Genomic DNA, 22,589 nt, shown 5'->3' on the forward strand with positions numbered 1-22,589 from the left:
TCTCTCTCTCTCTCTCTCTCTCTCTCAAATCAGTACAACATATTTTGAAAAGAGTGCAAGAGAAAACAGGGATATGGAGTTAGAAGTAATATCATGCTTTTCCCCAGTGGCTGCTGAAGTCAGGTTGAGTTCCAAGGGCACTGAGAGAGGTGATGAATTCACAGGGGAGGCAGTATCACAATAAATGATCAACATACAGGCCAATTCAACTTGGAATTTTCCAACCTCCAACCACTATCACCACCAAAATACACCATTCTAGTTGGATTGACTTCTTTTCAGAATAAAGTATCATTAGAATTACTTTAGGAAACCCCGGTGCTAGGACATGTCTAAGCATATATGAATTCACAAATGCTCATTTCTTGACCTATCAGCCACCCCCACACCACACATCCTGCAAGGTAAGTCCTAAATTCACAAGTGAGACTTTGCTTAATCACAAAATTTCACAACATATGGAAAAAAAAGAAATGGAAAAATGAGGCCAAAGTAAATGCCTGGCAAAATTGCACTAACTTTGACAATGCACTTTGTTTTCTTTTGTCTCTGCATGTTACTGGTATGTGAGTTTTTTAACTGGTGGTTATTGTTAAATGAATGTGTGTTAAATGAATGATATAATAAAAGTCATATAAACCCCAAGAATCTGGACCATTTCTGTGAAGTCGTATAGGCACATTCATTCAGTTATGGCTTCCCCTTTCAAATTCCTATGAACAACAACAATAAAATAATTAATTAAAGCCCAGGAAGATTTATGAGTGGACTCTCTTCCCAACTTCTACCCCTATAGGTGGGTGAGACAGCTTAACTAAAACATCTATGAGAAATGCCATGAGCCATGAAGTTTCTGACTTGCATATCATTTATGATACCCCTGGGGAGGAGGCTTTGCCTAAGAAAACCAAGGCTCAGCACCCCATAAGGTTCTCATTACAAACAGCAATGTGCCAGGCCAGATGCACCTGGGGTTGTCAAACTTTGAAAACTCTCCCTACCATGAAAACTCATAAATTTTGCAAAATATATTGTTTTTCCTTGAATTTTTATGATTATATTCCATTTAAGGAAACTTACTCCATACATCATCATTTCTTAGTTTTAAAGAGATTTTTGATATCCATAAAGTTCTATGAACTTTTTACTAATCATGATTTTTATATCTTAAAAATATATACCCACATATTTTCAGCCAGCCATAAATTTAAAACTTCCCTCCTCTTCTACTTTTGGTATTCAATTGCAGACTGAACAGATGTCAAAGTTTTTCTGTTGGGCAAATCACCTTTCCATCTTCTATTAAGGCAATTAACTTAATTAAAGATGGCAGAAACAGTGATCAGAGTGTAAAAGGTAGATAGGCCTTGGTACTGAAATTAAATGAGGGTGGTGAGACTATTAAACTTTTCCTAGGTGCCCAACTTCAGCCCACCATCTCCTCTTGACCTTGGGGTTGTTAAATATTTTTTCCTGGGCAGTCAATGCTACAGTGTCTGCTCCAGGAGAGCATATCCCTCTGAGCCTTAATTTTTGGTGGTCTCTCACACTTTAACTTTCTAAAGTCAATTTTAGTGATTTTAGTGTTATTTTATTAAATTTTCTTTCAATAGATCTGAAAATTTAACCAATCCCAAATTGGTTACCAATAAAAAATAAAATATTTCAGCTAACTGTGTATTAAGAGGAGCAATGTCTGTAAAACCTTGCGTCTGCTTCACTATAGCTGTGGTAGATCTTAATACTACACTCAAATAATAAAGTTGCTCTTAACCCAGAAACCCAGAGGCATTACAAGGGCTATATGATCCAGTCTCAGCTAATGAGATATGAAACAGGAGAGGTAAAGATCACTCTACCTGCAAACATTTTGGAGGGGAAAATACTACAAAGCTATATTTAATACTGGGCTAAATCTCATGATAAGAAGCAGACAAAAAATCACAACTTTAGTCAATGTGTCATTTGTCCCAGGTGACTAATGCATTATTTGTATGAAGTTAAAATTGAGCTTTGAGAAACTATGAAATAAATCAAATGGACTACTTAATGTAATTTTAACAGAGAGATCACATTAGGGTTCTACCATGTATAACTGTTGATTAAAATCATTGATCACTATCTCTATAAATTAATCAATTGAAGTAATACTTGGCTGGGCTGCCATAATTTGTTACTAATATACATTTAGAATTCACTTTAACTTTTCAAGCCTCCTGAAGTAGGTTAATTAAATTTATGGGTTTTTTTTTTCAAAACATATGATTAACTGTGTTTGTATACAAAAGTCTATAAGGTAAACATGTGCCACTCATTCCATTTTTCAATGGCATTATTGTGTGCACTGTCATTTCATTGTGATTTCTTGGAAAAATACTAATCAGATCCAACGATAATGGTCATTATACTTCTTGGTATGAAGTTTTACCCTTGTAGTATGAATATATGTGCACTGATGGAGTTTAGATTGTTATATAATTTCAAAACCAATTGGCCAAAATATAGCTGATATTTAATAATTAACTTTTTAAAAAGTAAAAAGTACCATTGTGGTTTTTGTGTTCCTCTTACATCTTTAGTACTCAGATATGTTTCATTTTTTATTATGAAACATAATTTATTAAAGACCCATATGTATCTACTATCTCTTACCCTAGTATAAACCTTAATAAATGGTAATTTACTAACTGGGTGTTTTATTTCCACTAAAATATCTGAAATTTCTTCATCAACTTTTCTCTTCCTATCTATATTTCTTGACCTGCATTGTCACCTTTAATTTCTCACTGTGAAAACAATAAAATAACATTTATACATTTTGTTCAAGGTTATTTTTAATTTTATTTTTAAGTTGCCTATGAAACTCTATTATGTCCAACTTTGACATAATTGATGTCCAACTCTGTGAAGGCAGGGATAAAAAACACCTATCTTTTCAGTTGCCTGTTCAATGAGGTGATGTGTTTAAAGCATGTTTCATAATGCTCTGCAATTGCTAGTTCTCTTACCCCCAACCATTAAACCATCATACATAGTTCTTAAAAATCAAGCCATTCCTAATATAAGATGACAAGAGAAGATTTAACTTTGGATGGGTACGCAATGCAATATACAGATCTTGTAATGTAGAAATCCACACCTGAAACTTGTATGTTCATATTGACCAATGTCACCCCAATTTAATAAATTAAAAAATCAACTCATATGGAAACTTTCCTGCACATCCTTTGGATAAAATTGTAAACTAAATCCCCCAGAGGCATCAATAGAAAATGTGTCCAGTCTAAAATATATATGTTTGGAAAACCCAAATTCTATGTTAGCCTCCAAAACAAGAACTATTTTCAAAAAGAAGAAGAAAGTAAAAACAAACAAAAAAGGCATCTGGCTCAGAGGAGACAATACTGTAAAAGTGTGAAGAAAAATATTCCACAAATGTTAGAAGGCATGTTCTCCCCCACCCCATTAGTGCTACATAAAAGCCTAGATTCAATGATGGCAACAAGTTAAGACACCTGTGTTAAAAAGTCAACACAATTGCCATTACATCATTATCATAGGTACTAAATGAAGGCATACCTACTGAAAAAAAATGCTCTTCATAAAATCTAAAATCACAAAACTAACAAGCTTAGGGTTGTTTTGGAGAGATATTACTTTCATAAAAAATAAAAATAAATGAATAAATAAATAAATAAATAAAGAAAGAACCTCCCAGGGGATTTTTGACAAGCAAGATGCACAGAGAGAACATGTAATTTATAAAATTGCAATACGCATACTATTTCAGAAATATATCTATTGTATGTCAGGCAACACCTCATTCATGCACTTCTGAATGGTCTCTTCAACAAATTTTATTGCACAAACTGTTAAGAAGTTTATTGTATATCAATCTATTTATGCAACAAAAAGATAGCACCTACTGTGTGTCACAGTTCTGAGCCCTACAAGTGCAGCAGCAAATAACACCCCCCAAAAAATCTCTGCCCTTGTTTAGCTCATGCACTTTTCAAACTTGAATTGTCAAAATGTATAGACCTTCCCTGCAAGCACCAAATCTGGTGCTTAAACCAAAGAGGAGAGGAATCATGGGTCTCTTTCTGGAGTAGATATTGGGTCACCTATACTTCATATGTGATCATTAACTTAAATGCAATGCTTATTTTAGGTAAGTAACAAAGACCTCATCATCCCTGTCCACCACAGAGCCCCAGATCAGGTAGGGATTGCCACTGTTCTAGCACCTCTCTTGGGGTATCATTATTAGTTAGCAAAACAGCTAAGGATTCACATGACCTATGTGTTCAGTTCAGCCCCACAACAAAATCCTATCCATGTGATCTTGCACAAAGTTTTTGAACACCTGTCCCATTTTTCTTGTCCTGTAAAAAAGGGAAGTCACATAACACAAATCAGTGACTATCATATAGGAAAATTTAGCTCTATTATTTTCACTTTTATTACTACTACTAGAAGCCCAGTGCATGAAATTCGTGCATAGGGTGGGGGGGTCCCTTCAGCCAAACCTGCACCTCTCCAATCTAAGACCTCTCAAGGGATGGCCGACCGCCCATTTAGGCTTGATCCCACTGGGATTGGGCTTAAAGGGGCAGTCGGACATCCCTCTCACAATCCAGGACTGCTGGCTTCCAACCACTCACCTGCCTTCTGGCCCGATTGCCCCTAACTGTCCTCCCCTGCAGGCCTGGTTGCCCCCAACTGCCCTCCCCTGCTGGCCTTTTCACCCCTAATTGCCCTCCCTTGACAGCCTGGTCGCCCTTAACTGCCCTTCCCTGCCAACCTGTCCCCTACCCAACTGCCTTCCCCTGCAGGCCTAATTGCCCCTAACTGTCCTCCCCTGCAGGCATGGTTGCCCCCAACTGCCCTCCCCTGCTGGCCCAGTCAACCCTAACTTCCCTCCCCTGCCAGCCTGATTGTCCCTAATTGCCCTTCCCTGCTGGCCTGCCCCCCCCCAACTGCCCTCCCTTGCTGGCCTGATCACCCACAACTGCCCTCCTCTGCTGGCCATCTTATGGTGACCATCTCGTGTCCACATGGGGGTGGCCATCTTGTGTAATGGAGTGATGGTCAATTTGCATATTACCTCTTTATTATATAAGATGACTTTTACTATAGTTTCTCAACTGGACTTAAAATTTTGAAGATCTAACAACATAGGCAACAACTGAATTGAATAAGTGAACAATGCTACACTCTGAATTAGATGCATTAGGTTATTACTCTGGGCCATACACTAGGAATACAAAAAAAAAAAAAAAAAAAAAAAAAACAACAACAAAAAAAAAAACACCAAAAAAACAAAAACATGTTCTAACCCCCCAAAATATCTCAGGTTCATTGCAAGTATGTTCAAAGTGGTATGAGGAGCACAGAGGACAGGTGTCTAATCTGACAGGACAAGAATATATTAGTTTAGCATCTGCAGGAGGATTGTAGCTTTCCAGAGACAGAGATGAGATTTGAAAGATGACATAGCCACACAAAGAATTATTTGGTGGCCAAACTATAAATCATAAACACAGGCATAAACACCAATCAGATAATACCAAGGAACCAACTCTCTCTTTAGGAAAAAGAAATGCAGAGCGTAAAGTATCAGTACACACCTTCCAGAAAAATTACCTAATTATTTTTAAGAAGAAAGAACAAAAATAGAGATATTTGTGTCTACCTTAAGATCCACATTATATGCTTCTTTTGAAAACAGCTATTTTGCTAGTAACTGAGCTAATTTACTTGTTTCAATTGATTCAAAAAAACAAATTTTTATTTTGTATTTCTTTGAAGAATGTTTGCATAAATATTTTCATAATTCAGACAGTCAAAATAGTTTTCAGGAAATGATGGTCAGTTTTAATGAGAATACTATTTCACTCAATAAAACCTAACTTCAGCAATTATGTGATAAATGTGAGCTACTATCAAGCCAGGTATAAAAGCCACAAATCAGGGTCTAAAGTAAATTTATATTGAGTGTTGGTTGTTCCTGATCTCTTAGACAATCTAAAATTTTGGCATTCCATTTCCCTCTGAAGTGTGCTAATAGTATTAAAATATTTCATGGGCCTTGATGAGGATTACTTCTCCTACTCTAGCTCACATTATCTCTCTTCCTATAATTTTTATTTCACTTGCATTGATGTCAGCCATTTCTACACATCTGGTTCTATACTCAAATGTCAAGTCAGTGAGGCCAGAAGTCATCCTTTACATTCCTTGCATCTCCCCCTAAAAGTGACTGCTTAGCAAAACGTTAGGCGCAGGATAGATACACAATGAAAAAAAAGTTTTTCACAGCACTGACAAGCATTGCACCAAGCTTTGTCAGTTACTAACTGAATGTCCTTGGACAAGAAACTTTCTTATGCTAGGATTCAGTCTCCTCATCTATACAATGAAGGGTCCTCCAATCTTGAAGCACTAGGTTCGAGGAATCGATTAACATAAACCCACCAGAGTCAAGCTTTTTTGCCAGCAAATAAATATTGGCTAACTGATGATATTCCTTCGTAATTCCATGGCACTTCATCAGAAACATCCATCACATTGGAATTTAATTTAGTTACTGTGGCTATTTCTACTTGGCACACAAACAACCAGTCCCTTTGGAAAATTAATTTATTAAATAAGCAGTTGACTGACATCCTGGAGGGAGAAATAAATCCTCTATGACTGCATTTTTTATTGTTCATCAGATAGTTCAGTCGTCATGTACACATTGCCACAGTGAGAAGGTTAAACAGATCTCATAATATACTCCTTCTGATTGAACAAACCATATAGAGACTCAAAGATCAAGTAGACATCAGAACTCTAAGAAAGTTCTCCTTCCAATTATTGTTAAAGCCAAGATTGTAATTTCACCACCACTACAAAATAAGTAGGACTTTAATTTTTATTTATATAAAAAAAAACCATTTCAATGCTACTTTAAGGACATGTGTTTCCTACAAAAGACAAAATCTGGACTGCAGGAATATGGTTTATTCAAGGCCACCAAGTGAACCATTATCTGCAGCTGATATATGGTTTTAAAATGGTAAACAATACAGAAAATTATTATTTGGAAAATTTTAACAAAACAATCCATTCTTCATAGGATATAACTAATATGTTTTTCCTCTTACCAGCTGTCTCCCCTGCCCCACCTCCCCCCAAAAATTGAGAGATTTTGAGTTTGTAATAAAAAAACAAAACCTTATTTTCTTAGCTTATTTCCCAGTGTGTGGCTCTTATACCTTTATATACCAGCAGATGCTTATTTTTAAAAAATCAAAGATTACTTTAAATCACTGATTAATTATTTTATGCAAACAAAACAAAATACACAGGTATATAAAAAATAGCATTCCACAAACTAAGCAATGGATAATAAAAATCAGATTTTAGCATGGTGCTGTTGTCAGTCTTGCTTAAATCATGCCATTTTATTTAAAGCATTCAGATACTTTTTCTTAGCTCAGTAAGTAGGTGGATGTTAGCAGCTAAAATCATTGAAAAGATTTACTTTAAAATAAATTCAATAATTCAGAGCATCACCCTCTCCATGGTATAAAGTGTGCATTGCTTTGAACATGCATATAAAATTTCATTAAAATACAACATAAAAGTTTTACATTAGAGGAAACCAGTGCTGGACCTTTGTTTAACAGTCATGATAATTTATGGCATATATCTGCTATAGTTAAGTAGAAAACCAGGCTTTTCTTGATGAAATACAATTCTTTAAGGTTGAAATTCAAGGAAGACTGTAGGAATCCCAACCCTCTGACCACTCAATTTTTCTTCAGATTTTTGTCACATATTTGCCTTTAAAGTTCTCCATATGGATTAAGACACAATCCCATTCAATTAAATCCTGTATCCTTATGCCTCCAACATTGTTTAAAAGTTCTAAGCATATCTTAGAAATCATTGAAATTCTATTTTTTTAAATCACACTGATGAATAACATGGGCTCTTATTTTGTCTTTTCCTACTAAGCTTCTTTTATAACCATTGTTCTTTCTCATTACTTTCTGCAAGAGACCAGTCTGGCTAAGAGACCTTCAAAAAGTACTTAAAATACTATCAAACAAGCAGAGGTCCAGCATTATCTCAGAATTTACTAAGCAAATATTTTTTAAAGATAGGAACATTTGCATAGACCACTCTTTAAGCTGATGTTGCTCTCACATCAGTCAACAGATGTTTATTGAGCATGTGTAATGGGAAAGGCACTGTGCTAGATGATTGGAGAAGGCAATATACCATTCCCTAGGAAGCAATGTGAATATTTAAACATAAACGACTTGCTGCAACAGAGTTGATGCAGTAAAAAGAGCAAAAAAGAAGTCCTAAAACCATTCACTTACTGTGTAAACTTAGGCAAGTCACTTCACCTCTCTGAACTTCAATTTTCTCAACTACAAAATGGAGCTAATAATACTAGTCCTGACATAACCACAAGGTTCTTGTAAGAAACAAATAAAATAAATGTGGTAAGTTACAAAGCTTTGGAAAAATGTTATCCACATTCTACCCCCATCTTTGAGGCTCCAAATCAACCAGCCAATTATATCATGGTCTTAGTTATGTTCGGGTATCAAATCTTGAAAATTAGGGCATTCAAATTTAAATGGAAAGTTCCTAAGGACTTGAGTTTTGCTTCATTTATGTTTTTATTAAAGGGACATCCATAAAGGAAGTGCTAAGATATTTTATCAGCATATAAATTGTTCTTTTTTAAAGTTAAAAGAAAAAGGCATAATTGCACAGTCAGTCAATTGCATGGCAATTCCACAGATATATTTACAACAGTATAATATACACAATCTAATCCATTTGTTTCAGTGAGAACTAAATACTTGAGCCTACACTGTTATAGTAAACTAGTGACCCAGTGCACAGATTCATGCACATTAAAAGGAAATTAATTAGAAGGTGGCCGGCAAGGTGGGGCTGGGAAAGATGGACTGAACACACCCGGGAGGCAACTTCCCATGATCCCTCCCCAGCGTCTGTGGAGTGAGTGGTTCTCTCTGGCAGGTGGGGTCTCTTGGCATGGCCTGTGGAGATCGGGATAAAACAGCTCTCCAACATCTGCTAAGGGCTCCCACAGTGTAAAAGGGCACTCTGCAAAGTTGTTGTCATACAGGGTATGGAAAGCAAATGCAAGTGTGCAGTAAACTAGATTTGGAGCCAGCATGCCCCAGGAACAACATAACCCATGGCTGAAAGTGGAATGGCATGGCCCCATGAGGAATCGGGCTCCCTCCTCTCTGGTTTTGGGGTACAACACCCTAGAACTGATGCTGCCAAGTCACTGCAGCTCAGCAGATCCTGCATTGAGCATCTGCCCCCTAGTGGTCAGTGCGCATCATTGCGACCAGCCAGATGGTTGGACACTTAGCATAATATATATATATATATATATATATATATATATATATATATATATATATATATATATATATATATATATATATATATATATAAAAAAGACTAGAGGCCTGGTGCATAAAATTCGTGCATGGGTTGGGGGGTATTGTGTCCCACAGCTCAGCCTGTACCATCTCCAATCTGGGACCCCTCAAGGGATGTCTGACTGCCCGTTTAGGCTCCATCCCACAATCCCACTGGCAGTGGGACATCCCTCTCACAATACAGGACTGCTGGCTTCCAATTGCTCGCCTGCATGCCTGCCTGATTATCCCTAAACACTCTGCCTGCCAGCCTTAACAGCCCCTAAACACTCCCCTGCCAGCCTTATCAATGCATAACTGCTCCTCCCCCCCAGCCTGATTGCCCCCAACAGCACTCCCCTGCCAGCCTGGTCACCCCTAACAGCCTTCCCCTGCTAGGCTGGTGGATGCCAACTGCCCCCCCTGAAGGCCTGGTCACCCCCAACTACCCTCAGATGTAGGCCTGGTCTCCCCAACTGCCCTACCCTGCAGGCATGGTTACCCTTAAGTGCCCTCCCCTACCAGCCCAGTCACCCCTAACTGCCCTCCCTTGCAGGCCTGATTGCCCCCGACTTCACTCCCCTGCAGGCCTGGTTGCCCCTAACTGCCCTCCCCTGGTGGCCGGGTCCCTCCCATCTGCCCTCCCTTGCAGGCCTGCATCCCTCCCAACTGCCCTCCCCTGCAGGCCTGGTCCCTCCCAAATGCCCTCCCCTGCTGCCCTGATCACCCACAACTGCCCTACCCTGCTGGCCATCTTGTGGTGGCCATCTGAGGGTGGCCATCTTTGACCACATGGGGTGGCCAGCTGTGTGTTGGAGTGACGGTCAATTTGCATACTACTCTTTTATTAAATAGGATAATAGAAAATAAAGTTTTATGGGTTACACCTGACCTGGAAATCAGAAGCTGTGAATTTCTGACCTGGCTCTACTACTAGACTGTGTAAATTTGGGTGAGTGGAACAACATCTCTAGGGCTGCTTAACTGTAAAATGGAAATAACATTTACACATCTGAATTCATAATGACAGAATTAGATACCATATGAGATAGGATTCTGCATGTTGGAAAAGCTTACATAAATTTCAGTTGTTGATGGTACAGGTTCTAGGGTCAGCTCTGTCTACACCTGCATTTGGGTTGCATCACTGAGTTGCTAGTGATTCTATTACATCATCTGTAATATGAAAAAATATATATTTCTGAAGGCTTATGTGAGATTGCATATTTAAAGCACCTGGTGAAGTAACCTGATGGGAAGACGGCGGCCGACGGGGTGACAGTAATGTAGAGAATATGAGTGAGGGAGGGAGGAAGGGAGGGAGTGAAATGGGAATGTATGGATGTGTGGGGCACACGTGTGTGTGTGTGTGTGTGTGAGAGAGAGAGAGAGAGAGAGAGAGAGAGAGAGAGAGAGAGAGAGAGAGAGAGAGAGAAAGAGAGAGAGAGAGAGAAAGAGAGAGAGAGAGAGAGAGAGAGAGAGAGAGAGAGACAGATATATTCCATAGATTCCATAGGACTGTTGGGGGCTGGCAGGCAAGGCTCCCCTAGCCAGGCAGCCTCTATTAGCACTGCAATCTCTCCTGGGGTGGCTGGCTCTGCCAAAGAGATCATGCCATCTTGAAAGGGAGAGTGGTAGTAACTGAGAGCCATGCCTTACCTCAACCTGGGGAGACGTCAAATGCCACCCACAGCCACACTGGCCAGGGACCTGCTACCTTGGCTCAAACACGTGAACTCCAAGACTCCAGTCTCCCCAGCTGTGGGCTCCTAAGGAGTTTGTCCAGGGGGATACAAAATGGGAGCCAAATAGGAGGATGTGTCCTTTGTCTTCTCATGGCGCACATAGAAGGAACAGCTGAATCAAATAACATCCACACAGAATTGGCAAATTAAACACAGCTGGTGGGACAATCTGTGGAGGACGCCTGGAGAACAGTAGGGTCAGGGATATGGGCTGGAGAAGGAGACGCAAGCAACTGGGACTAGAGGGTCAGAAAGAAACTGCACTGCACCAAGTTTACATCCCTTGGAGACACTCCACTGTGGAAGGGGGTCCACAGGACTGCTGGCAGTGGGGGACTCTAGATCTAAGTCCATAGCCTTGGGTGGCTGCACTCAGAAATGCAACCTGAAGTTCTACACCAGCCACACAGTACTGGGTGGGGGTGGGGGGGGGGGAGGAGAGAGAGACCCACAGCGGTGCAGTTGTTTTATCTTTTCCTTGTTTTTACTCGCTGAACCCAGTACATAGATCTTTCAATTACAAACACTCACCTCACCAAGGCTGTGATGCAGGGGAAAGTGGCTTTGTGGAAGCTGGGGAGCAAAATAGGGAGAGGTAACCAGAAAGGCAGCTCTGGGACAGTCTGGTCCCTACAACCCTGAACAGCCATTTTTCTTCTGAAAAGCCATCCCCCAGTCCCCTGAAGCAGCACTGAAGCACCCAGCCTTGAGCTCTGGAAGGAAGCAAGGATTCTTAATACCTCCAGGGAGCCCTCAGTGGCTGGGTTGAGGAGTCATTTGGACCCAGAAAGTAATACAGCAACATCCCCACCTAGAGCCCTTGTCAGAAATAGACGCTTCTGTAAATACCACTGAAAGCAGGCAAAAAAACAAAGCGGACAGATGGATCCTGCCTGACTAAAACCAGGCTATGGAATCTGACACAGAGGAGTGGTGGATTTCTAGGAACTGCAACATGGTGCTGAATAACTAATAGGAAACTGAGATATGGCAAACAGAACAGTATAGAGGGGTCTTAAACCAACCCCCAAAGCACATTAAAAGTCAGCTGAAGTGAACAACACTTTACTACTTCACATATTTATTTTTTATCTTTTACTAAAGAAATTCAAATTTTTATTTTGTTATTTTTATTATATTGTTAAGCTTTTTTATTAGTGTTCTACATTTTATTTTTATTTTTTATTATTTTACTGTATCTCATTTTTCCCCCCTTTTTGCCAACATTTTCTTCCTCACTTCTCCCTTTTTCATCCTGTTTTCATTCTCAGGTTGCTGCTTTAGTTTTTCTCTCTCTTTCTTTACTTCTTGTTAAAAATTCATCTTCTTTATCTGCTTTATTGATGTATTACTATTATAGTAGTCTCTTTTGGTTTATTCATATATCTACTTTCCTTTCCCTTGCTCCAAATCCATGCACCCTTCTCTTTTCTTTCTTTGCTAGCCAATTTTTTTTCTTGTTGTTGTCTGTTTGATTGTTAGTCTGTTTTTGCTTTTGTTTTTTGTTATTTTATTATTTTGTTTTTCCTCTCCTCGCTTGCTCTCCTCTTCTTCTAATAGCTTATTTAGTTTCACACACCAAACTCAGGCCTATCTGCTCTCTATTCTCCTTTTCCAAAAATAGATAAATATATAGATAGATAGATCAAAGAAAGGGGAAATATATATATATATATATATAGTTAATTTTATTGAGTTTTTTGTTTTTTTATTTTTCTTCTTATACACTCATTCTCTTTCTACCTCCTCTATACTGAATCATGGCCATTTCCCCATTCATTCAATTCTTTTACCTTACCTTCTGGAAATAAGCTCTATCTCTTCAGATTCAGTTCCAACCCTTTTTCTGATTGTTTGTTGTTTGTATTTTTTTTTGTTTATTTGTTGGTTTTGTGGAATTTTCTCCCCATATATGTATATTTCCCCTTCTTTTTAATTCTTTTTTTTCTCTTGCTATTTTTCCTTTTGTCAATATCATTTTTGCATTATTTTCTCTCCCATAATTCTTTTTTCACTGGGGATCACCATTATTTGGGATTATCAATGTTGTGAATACAGTTAAGTTTCTCTTCTTCTGTGTTGTGTCTTGTCAAGTTGTATTTTGTACCTTTTGGTTAATGTGGTGAGAGTGAGCCACATAACCAGACATCCTCAGAGGAGAAAAAATGGGAAGACAAAGAAATAGCCCACATACAAAAGAAAATGAAGAATAACCAAAAAAGAAAGTAAATGAATAGAGGCAAGCAACTACTCAGAGAAATAATTCAGAGAAATGGTCATAAGGATGTGCAAAGGATGGACAAAAACAACACCATGTGTAAGAATAAAGAGGAAATGAAGAGGAACCAAGAAGAAATGAAGAATGGCATCACTGCAATAAAGAACACAATAGAAAGCATCAACAGTAGACTAGAAGAAGCTGAGGACTTCATTAGCGAGCTAGAAGACAAGATAAAAAAAACCAACAACACCTAAGCAGAGCAGCAACTGGAAAAATAAAAACAAACCTTAAAAAGTAGAAGAGCCTAAGGGATCTTTGGAACAACATAAAACAAAACAACATCCACAGAATATGAGTGCCAGAAGGAGAGGAAACTGAGCAAGAAATAGAAAGCCTGTTTGAAGAAATAATGAGAAAAAAAACTACCTTGATATTGGCAAGAAAAAACTCACACAAGTCCAAGAAGTTCACAGAGTCCCAAACAGAATGAACCCAAAAAAGACCAACACCAAGACTTATCATAATTAAATTAGCGAACACTAATGACAAAGAATCTTAAAGGCTACCAGAGAGAGACAGAAACTTACCTATAAGGGATCTCCCATTAGACTATCAACTGATTTATCAACAGAAACACATCAGGCCAGGAGGCAATGGAATGAAATATACAAAGTGATACAAAACAAGGGACCAAATCCAAGAATACACTATCTAGCAAGGCTATCATTCAAAATTAAATGTGAAATCAGGAGCTTCACAGACAAAAAAAAAAAGGGCTAAGGAAGTTTATCACCAGCAAACCAACCATGCAATAAATGTTAAAGGGACTACTGTAAAAGAAGAAATAGGAAATAAAGAAGGAATACAGACATAAAGAATAAAAATAGTTACAAGCAAGTACCTATCCATTATTACCTTAAACGTAAATGGATTAAATGCTCCAATAAAAAAAAAATAGGGTAGTTGAATGGATAAGAAAACATGGCCCATATATGTGCTATTTACAAAAGACCAAGCTCAGAACAATTGGCTCACACACGCTGATAGTAAAGGGAAGGAAAAAAGTTATCAGTCAAATTGAAAGAAAAAAAAAAGGCTGGAGTAGCAATACTTATATCTGACAAATTAGACATCAAAGTGAAGGCCATAATAAGAGATAAGGAAGGCCACTTCATAATACTAAAGGGAGCAATTCAACAAGAGTATATTATTCTAGTAAACATATATACACCCAATATGGTAGCACTCAAATATATTTTTAAAAAACTGAAAGATATCAATGGAGAGATTGATAGCAATACAGTCATAGTAGGGGACTTTAATACCCCACTAACACCACTGGATAAATCCTCTAAACAAAAAATCAGCAAAGAAACATCAATCCTAAATGACTCACTAGTTCAGATGGAATTAATTGACATTTTCCAAACATTTCACCCAAAGCCACAGAATATACATTCTTCTCAAGTGCAAATGGGACATTTTCAAAGATAGACCATATATTGGGATACAGGCAATGTATCTTCAAATTCAAGAAGATAGAAAATCATATCAAACATCTTCTCAGATCACAATGGCATATAATTAGAAATTTAACAAATGAGACTACATCAAAATAAAAATCTTCTGCACAGCAAAAGAAACCATCAACAAAACAAGAAAGCCCACTGCATGGGTGAACATATTTGCCAATCCTATTTCAGATAAAGGTTTAATCTCCAACATTTACAGTGAACTCATACAACTTAACAAAAGGAAGATAAACAATTCAATCAAGTAATGGGCAAAGGACCTAAATAAACACTTTACAAAAGAAGGCATACAGAAGCCCAAGTCACATATAAAAACTTGCTCAAAGTCACTAATCATCTGAGATGCAAATCAAAACAACAATGAGGTACCATCTCACACTTGTCAGAATAGCTCTCATCTTTTAAATCAACAAAGACAAGTGCTGGTGTGGATAGGGAGAAAAAGGAACCCTCGTGCACTGCTGGTGGGAATGCAGACTGGTGCAACCACTGTGGAGACCAGTATGGAGTTTCCTCAAAAAGTTAAAAATGGAACTCCCATTTGATCCAGTGATCCCATTTCCAAGAATATATCCCAAGAAAACAGAAACACCAATTAGAAAGGATGCACCCCTATGTTCATAGAAGCACATTTTACAATAGCTAAGATTTGGAAACAGCCTAAGTGCCCATCAGCAGATGAGTGGATTAGAAAACTGGTACATCTACACAATGGAATACTACACTGTTGTAAAAAATCAAGAACTCTTACCACTTGTAACAGCATGGATGGACCTGGAAAACATTATGCTAAGTGAAATAAGCTAGTCAGAAAAAGATAAATATCACATGATCTCACTCATTTGTGGAATTTAATGAACAACATAAACTGATGAACAAAAATAGAGCCAGAGGCATAGAAGCATCAAACATACTGTCAAATTTCAGAGGGAAGGCAGGAGAGAATGGGGATGGAGTGTAAGAGATAAACCAAAGGACTTGTACCCATGCCTATAAACATAACCAATGGACACATTGCACTAGGGGAGTGAGGACATGTGCTGGAGGTTGGGGTTAGCCGGCAAGTGGTCAATGTGGAAAAAAGGAGATATATGTATACTATATGTAATAATTTAAACAATAAAGAATTTAAAAAATTCAACCATGCCCAGCTGGTGTTGCTCAGTGAGCTGAGGGGTTGTTCCAGGCACCAAGAGGTCGCTGGTTCAAGTCCCTGACTGGGCACATGTCCTGGTTTCAGACTGGATCCCCAGTGGAGAGTATACAGGAGGCAGACAATTGATATTTCTGTCTCACCAATGTTTCTATCTCTCTCTCCCTCTCCCTTCCTCTCTTTCTCTCTCTTAAGTCAATTAAAAAAACATTTAAGAAAGAAGCTCAACTCCAATTGGTTTGCTGAATGAATGCCAAAACACACTGAAGAATGCATATTGTACTGGCAAAAGGAAACAAACCATAGACCATCTCTCTTTGACTGGAAGACAAACAGGGAGGAAGAGAGAAAGATAAATGGATAGAGAGAGAGAATGAGAAATCCTGGTAACCTGTAGGCCTTAGACAAAAGAGGATCCTCCCGTCTGCTTCCACATTTCTACTATCCCCAGGTTGGCAAAGGTTGTGTTATCTCTCTCTCCCACAACTTTCCATCCATAAATAGGCATGTTCTACAATTCCAGAGGATTGCAGCTAAGGAGGCTTCCAAAGTCATTGTGTTCATAGAGCAGACTGAGGCAGCAGGGCTGCTGCAGTGCGAGGACCATGCCCGGCTTGAGCAGAAACAGTTGACTTTTGTCTGGACAGCAGGGTCTTGCCCTACCTGACCCCCCCTCCCCAGCCCCGCAAGACTGAGGAAAACTGGGGAAACTGTGGGCTGCTGGTGCAGGCCCTGGGGGCTGCCTTCACTGGAGGAGGAGACGCCTGGCCTGCACATGGCCTCTTCCCACCCTTGACAGCCCCACACAGACCTTTGAACTTTCTATTTATATAACAGTTTAGTGAGTTAGTGAGAAGTCTCTTCCTGTATAACTGCCTGTTTGCAAGTTTGCCTCTAATTAGGATACTTGTGAGACATCACATAAAAACTACAAACAACTGATGCAGTCATTCATAGTGAGAAATCAGCCACTGTCAAAATCGCTTAACTACAATTTTCTCTAGGCTTAACATTTTTATTTTTCTATCATGGTGGATTTCTTTTCATTTTTAAGAATTTGCTCCTTTCTCCTTCTCTGCCTCTCTTTCTTTTTAGTAATAAAAGGAAGATAAACTCCCCCCCCCCCCCACACACACACAAAAAAAAAAACCTCTGGCCTATCACAAAGCAATAGCTAATCAATTTGGGAGTGGGCTGCTTACAGCACTGAAAGCTATACAATTTGTAGGCCCTCTAATTTTGATCCCCCTCCTGATTAAATAGGGATTAATGATATCCTAATTGCTGGTAAACAGGTCTAAATCTAGTCACATGATCTCTAGCCATCTCAACAATTAATTTACTGGTTTCCCAAAGGGAAGTCTATGGAATGATTTAAAGAATAAAATTTTGTGTTTTCTTAACCTTGTTTTCTTTTTTTTTAAAGAGCAAGTTGTGTCTGTGGTGAGCACAGACAGACATCTGCACCTTCCTCTTCTTTCACAGAATGGTTCATATTAAATTCAGACACAGGTGAACATTGCTCATTTATCCAAGAATTTTAAGGAACTTGAGCTTTGGCCCTTTAATCGAGTCCAGAGCATGGCCCATTAGGATATTCTTGCAGTTTGTGAAATCCATGGTTATGTTCTGTTAAGCATTGAGTACTCTCAGATAGTGTATAATGCAGTGTCATTCATGTCCCATTCTTTTCATTGGCATTCATTCTGACAAATGTATCTGTTTATAAATGGGCATGCACTTCTTGTTTACTATAATAAAGTCATTACAAATAACACATATGTCTGTGTATATGAAAATCTTCCTCCATTAATTCTAGGAAAATTAGTTTGGTTTTAGCTGGCCTGATCCACTTACTGTCATACATCTAGGGTTGCAGTAGAGATAGCTCTGAGCTTTCTGTTCCACGAATGAATATTGAAAAAGGTCCAATGTAAAGGAGACCCTTAACTTGGCTGGTATCTTTTTTTTCCTTGGGCCTCCTGAGGAGTTGGGGATGACTGGATGCCATCACTCTAAGCAGCTACTTACTCCCCAGGAGAGGCAGTAAACATATAATGAACACATAATTGGCATGCTCTGGATGTCCAAAGTGAGTTCAGAAAAGTACAGATTTTCATTCAAGGTAACAGCAAGCTTTTTACTCCATCCACTATTGTCATAATTATTGTTCTTTTCTCAGTTGGGGTGTACAAAACACAGAAACATAACCACACTGCACATGTTTACAAACACAGATGCATAAGGAAGCTTGAACCTCACAAGCAAATAGTAAGAAGCGGAAATGTTCCTGGAATATGTGCACAGTGGGAAAAGACTGGCTTCTTTAGACAAATGTGTCATACTAATTCATTGCATTTCACACACTATCCATGGAGTGTCCACGTCTATATGTTTCTTAATTATTGTGGCATAGTTAGGGGACTGGAGAAAAAAAAAGATTTTGCATTTTTTTTAAATGTAAGTAAAGATAGTCTCCAAAGGGGAGGGGATGGTGTATCTTTCTGAAAAAAAAAAAAAAATCTAATCTAAAAGAGCTTATCCCTTTTAAATATGCAACTGCACGTGCTTAAGATTAAATTGAAATGAAAAGAATACAATAAACAGGTTTTTAACAAATGAATACCTTGTAAATGTTTCACATTTTACTATACCCACAAAACCAATTATAAACAATGTCTGTTAAATTAACGACATTACCCACACCATCTATTAGGTAAATTGTATGCAAATACTAATGCTGTGGTTATCAGTTGTCTGCAAAATAAATTAGTGAAGCAGAGTAAAGGCTGTGTGCAGGAGCATGATATTTAATTAAGCAGTAATTTTATTGTGATCTTTACTTTGAAATAACAGCATGGTTATTAAAAAATGTAGCATAATGTTTTCCTGCAGAGCTGATAAAACCCTGTGTGCTGTAAAAAAGGTGTTACAAATTAATACTGATACAGCATAATGTAGGGTTTCAAGGATTTCCCCGTAATTTCTCCAAAATAAAATGTATTTAAGTTCTGATTATCTTGGCTCTGCAAGTAACGGAGTCATGACTGGCATAGTGAAGCTATTGGCCAAGCACATGACCCTTTTCTACAGAAGGAAATTGCCTAAAATATCACACCAGCAAGGGAAATCCTTGTAAAAATACGGGCATTCCTAGCCAATCGCTGCTAGTAGTTTAACACTGAAAAAAAATGTCCCACTATGGTCGATACTATAGCTTATTCTAACTACATTTTAAAAAGCAATAGCCAAGAGTGCAATTAGAAGTTGCTGCCACTGTGCTCAACCCCCATCCAATTCCATAGGCTGTGTGTGTGTGTGTGTGTGTGTGTGCGTGTGGTGGGGAGTTTATGCATTAAAATGTGACAAATTAAAAATGTTTGTGGCAGAAGGTGAAGGTTTTTTTTTTTTTAGTTAATAGATATGTATATCACACACGCACGCACTTCATGCAGAGAGGAACAACTTTCCGCTCCCCAGTCAGCTCCACACTCTCCTTCAAAAACCTCTCAGAGACAAGTTTCAGTTATTTGGGGAAGAGCTAACTTAAGTCTTTGAATCTGAGATGGGTGCCCATTAAACAAACCTGCAGCTTCTTCCTAGTGTGTGTGTTTGTGGGGGGCAGGGGGGGGGGGGACGGGGTCAAGCAGGTAATAAAATGTGCACTGACATGGGAGCGCCCGATTTCAGGGGCCAACTTCAAAAACCCTTAGCCTTGAAAGCAAAACACCAAAGTCAGTGGGGACCTGGGGCCCCTTCGCTGGGGCCCCTGAAGCTGCCTCTTGGGGATGAGTAGGAGGAACTTGGGCTGAGCGGGTGGAAGGGAAGGTGTGCTTGCCCTGCTGAGCCGGGACAAAGGTGGGGTGGCGGGGGGCCTTGGCTGCTGAGGAAGCAGAGGGCGGCTGGTGGCACCTCGCCGCTTGCTTATTTGTTCCCCGTAGCTGGCCGCCAACTGTGGGACCCTGGAAAGTTAAGGCATTTCAGGTGGGCAGCATCCTGTGCGCTGAGAGCCCAACCTGGCCAACCATTCGGGAGGAAATTCCTGCGAAGGTCCTGAGACTCAGCCCCTGGGGCGGTACTGGATCCGATTTGGGCTAAATGCAAACTCTTAGGACTTGGAACCCCAAGGGACGCTTTCAGGACCCTCATTCCTCAGTCTATGGGCACCTCCGTGGACCCTGGCACCCACCCTAGGAGTCCAGGCGCCGGGGCCAAAGGTGGCCAAGAGCAAGTGGGAGTGCCTCTGAGGCACCCCCTCCGCAGCCCCGACTCCTCTTAACAAAGGGGAAAAGCCTGGCTCCAGCCCATGGAGCTGCAAAGCAAAGGAGAAGGCAAAAAAAGCAACACCTACCACTGCTGCTCCAAGTCCCAGTCCCTGAAAAAGTCGAATAGATCCATAGCGGGCAGTCGGGAGCAGCGGGCAGGCGGGTGTCTGTCTCAGCTCCTGGCCAGTAGGCACAGCTCTCCTCTCCGCTGGCTCCTGGCTTCTCCGTTCTGGGTGCCGGCTCTCCAGCCCTCCCGCCCCGTTTAAAAGTGCTGGAGCCGCATAGGCTGCGAGAGCAGGCACTGGACGGGAGGGATCCTGCGCTCCCGAGCTGTGGAGGCAGTGGCACGGGTTGGGCAAGCGCCTGGCCGCTCACTCCGGTCCTCTTGGTCCACTGCTGCCCTGAGCACCCAACACCCAGACCCTGCAGTGGCAGCCGCTGCGGGCTTGGGCAGGCAGAGCCGCCCGCGTGGCAGGCTGTGCACAGGCGGCAGAGGCGGCAGCAGGGGTAGCGGGGACAGCTGGGGTAGAGGCTGTGGCTGTGGCAGTGGCGAGGTGCCCTGTGGCAGCGGGAGCTGCGGCGGCAGCAGCAGCAGCAGAGGCTGCACAGGGGGCAGCAGCAGCGGCAGTGGCAGCATCACACACTTACACACTCACAGGGGGCGGAGCCTGGCCAGCCCAAAGCCAGGACTAGAAGCCGGCTGTTAGCATCACAGGATCTGGCAGGGGTTCGCCCCGCCCCATCCGCATGGCCTGGGATACCCTCCGTCAAAAGCAGCTGGTGGGAGCGGCTGCAGAGTGGACCCATTGGAAGGGCAGTTGCAGGTATGTGGGAGGGGGCTGGCATGGTGAGGAGGCAGGCTTCTGGAAGGGGTCCCCACCCACTCCCACCACTTGAAGTTAGTATTTGGAACCTAAAATAACTCAAGCCCTGGTACCAGAAGCACAATTCCTTCCCTAGGGACTCTCCACGGGACCCCAGAACCAGAGCAAACTTTGGTGGCTCGAGCATCAGCATCCCTTGGATCCATAGCACAGAGCACTAGGGGACAAGAAGGAGACAGCAGTCACCTTCACTTTCCCTGCTATGCCACTTGTCTGCACTCAGGCCAGCTTGGCTTGCAGCATTGCTGTGCCAGGCTGCGGGGTGCTGAGTGCACCCATTTTTTCCTCAAACAGTGGGCCTAGAATTCAGTGGGATGCAAGGGTAGACAGGAATTACTGCCCTCGTGTCTTCTTTCGATTCAATATTAAAACTCAGGGAAACTGGGTTGTACTGTATAACCTTCTCCATATCTTCCACCATCTGCCTTGGGCAAAGGACTTCTGCATTTTCCTCCTACAGGGAATCACAACAGAACTGGTTATGTGCTCACTATCCTGCCCACTGGCTGCCAGTCTCCGTTCTGATCAGAGAATCTTGTCTCTTTCCATGTGCCTTCCTACCATCAGCTTCCTCTGGTGGTCCAGGACCTAGTGGATCCCATTAGCCAGTGACCTCCAGGAAAGGCTTTCTGGCCTCCTATGGGAGAAAAAGCGGGACTGGACCTGGCATTTCAGAAGCAGGAGTACTCTGGAGAACCAGAACTCTCATTTGCCTTCTTTATGTTGTTATACAGAAGGACCAGTATTGGTGAATTATTGGAATAGTATAGCAGGGACTCTCTTAGGAAGAGCAGTGAACTAAACATTAACGGAACAGATTGCCAATTCTGTGTGACTCTGAGCAACTCTCTTCTCTGGGGCTCATTTTCCCCATCCCTAAAAAGAGAGACTTGATCTAGCCTCCATCTGGCTCTTACTGCTATGACATTCGTTCATTTCTACAATATTTGAATATATTTCTCTAATATTATCTCATATTCAAAACCATCCAAATAGCTTTTCTTTATTTTCCCCCCAGAAGAAACTGAGAATGAGGTATTAATTTGCTCAAGATCTGACATTTCTCCTATAGAGTGATCCCGATTTGAAACCTAGAATCTGGAGAAGCCCGTTTAGGGATGAACCCAGAAGAATGTACTACAACTCTTGAAAGTTGGAAGACTTCTGAATCTGAGCTTGAAGGGGCTCAGGTTTTGGTCTTTTTCACATTCTTTATACTGAAAGAAAGTACACCACTAACATACAGAAACAAGGCACTAAGATACTGCAACTCTAGCATCTAGTGAGGCTTTTTCTTACATGTGTACTTGTTTTTACATAGG

The 22,589-nt window shown here is 40.5% G+C and overlaps 1 protein-coding gene across 2 annotated transcripts in view; it reads right to left on the bottom strand.

Moving 5' to 3' along the window:
* The window catches only part of AFF2 (ALF transcription elongation factor 2), a 510,630-nt gene extending 490,096 nt beyond the window's left edge, over positions 1 to 20,534 (bottom strand). For both annotated transcript variants that reach the window (XM_084871220.1, XM_084871219.1), the window contains exon 1: positions 20,470 to 20,534. In XM_084871220.1, coding sequence (XP_084727346.1) covers positions 20,470 to 20,516 — 47 coding nt within the window. In that variant the 5' untranslated portion in view covers positions 20,517 to 20,534. The remainder of the gene's footprint in view (positions 1 to 20,469) is intronic.
* Positions 20,535 to 22,589: the final 2,055 nt, after the last annotated feature.

The sequence above is a fragment of the Pipistrellus hanaki genome (genome assembly GCF_964339955.1).
Source record: "Pipistrellus hanaki genome assembly, chromosome: X".
NCBI classification, from domain to species: Eukaryota; Metazoa; Chordata; class Mammalia; order Chiroptera; family Vespertilionidae; genus Pipistrellus; species Pipistrellus hanaki.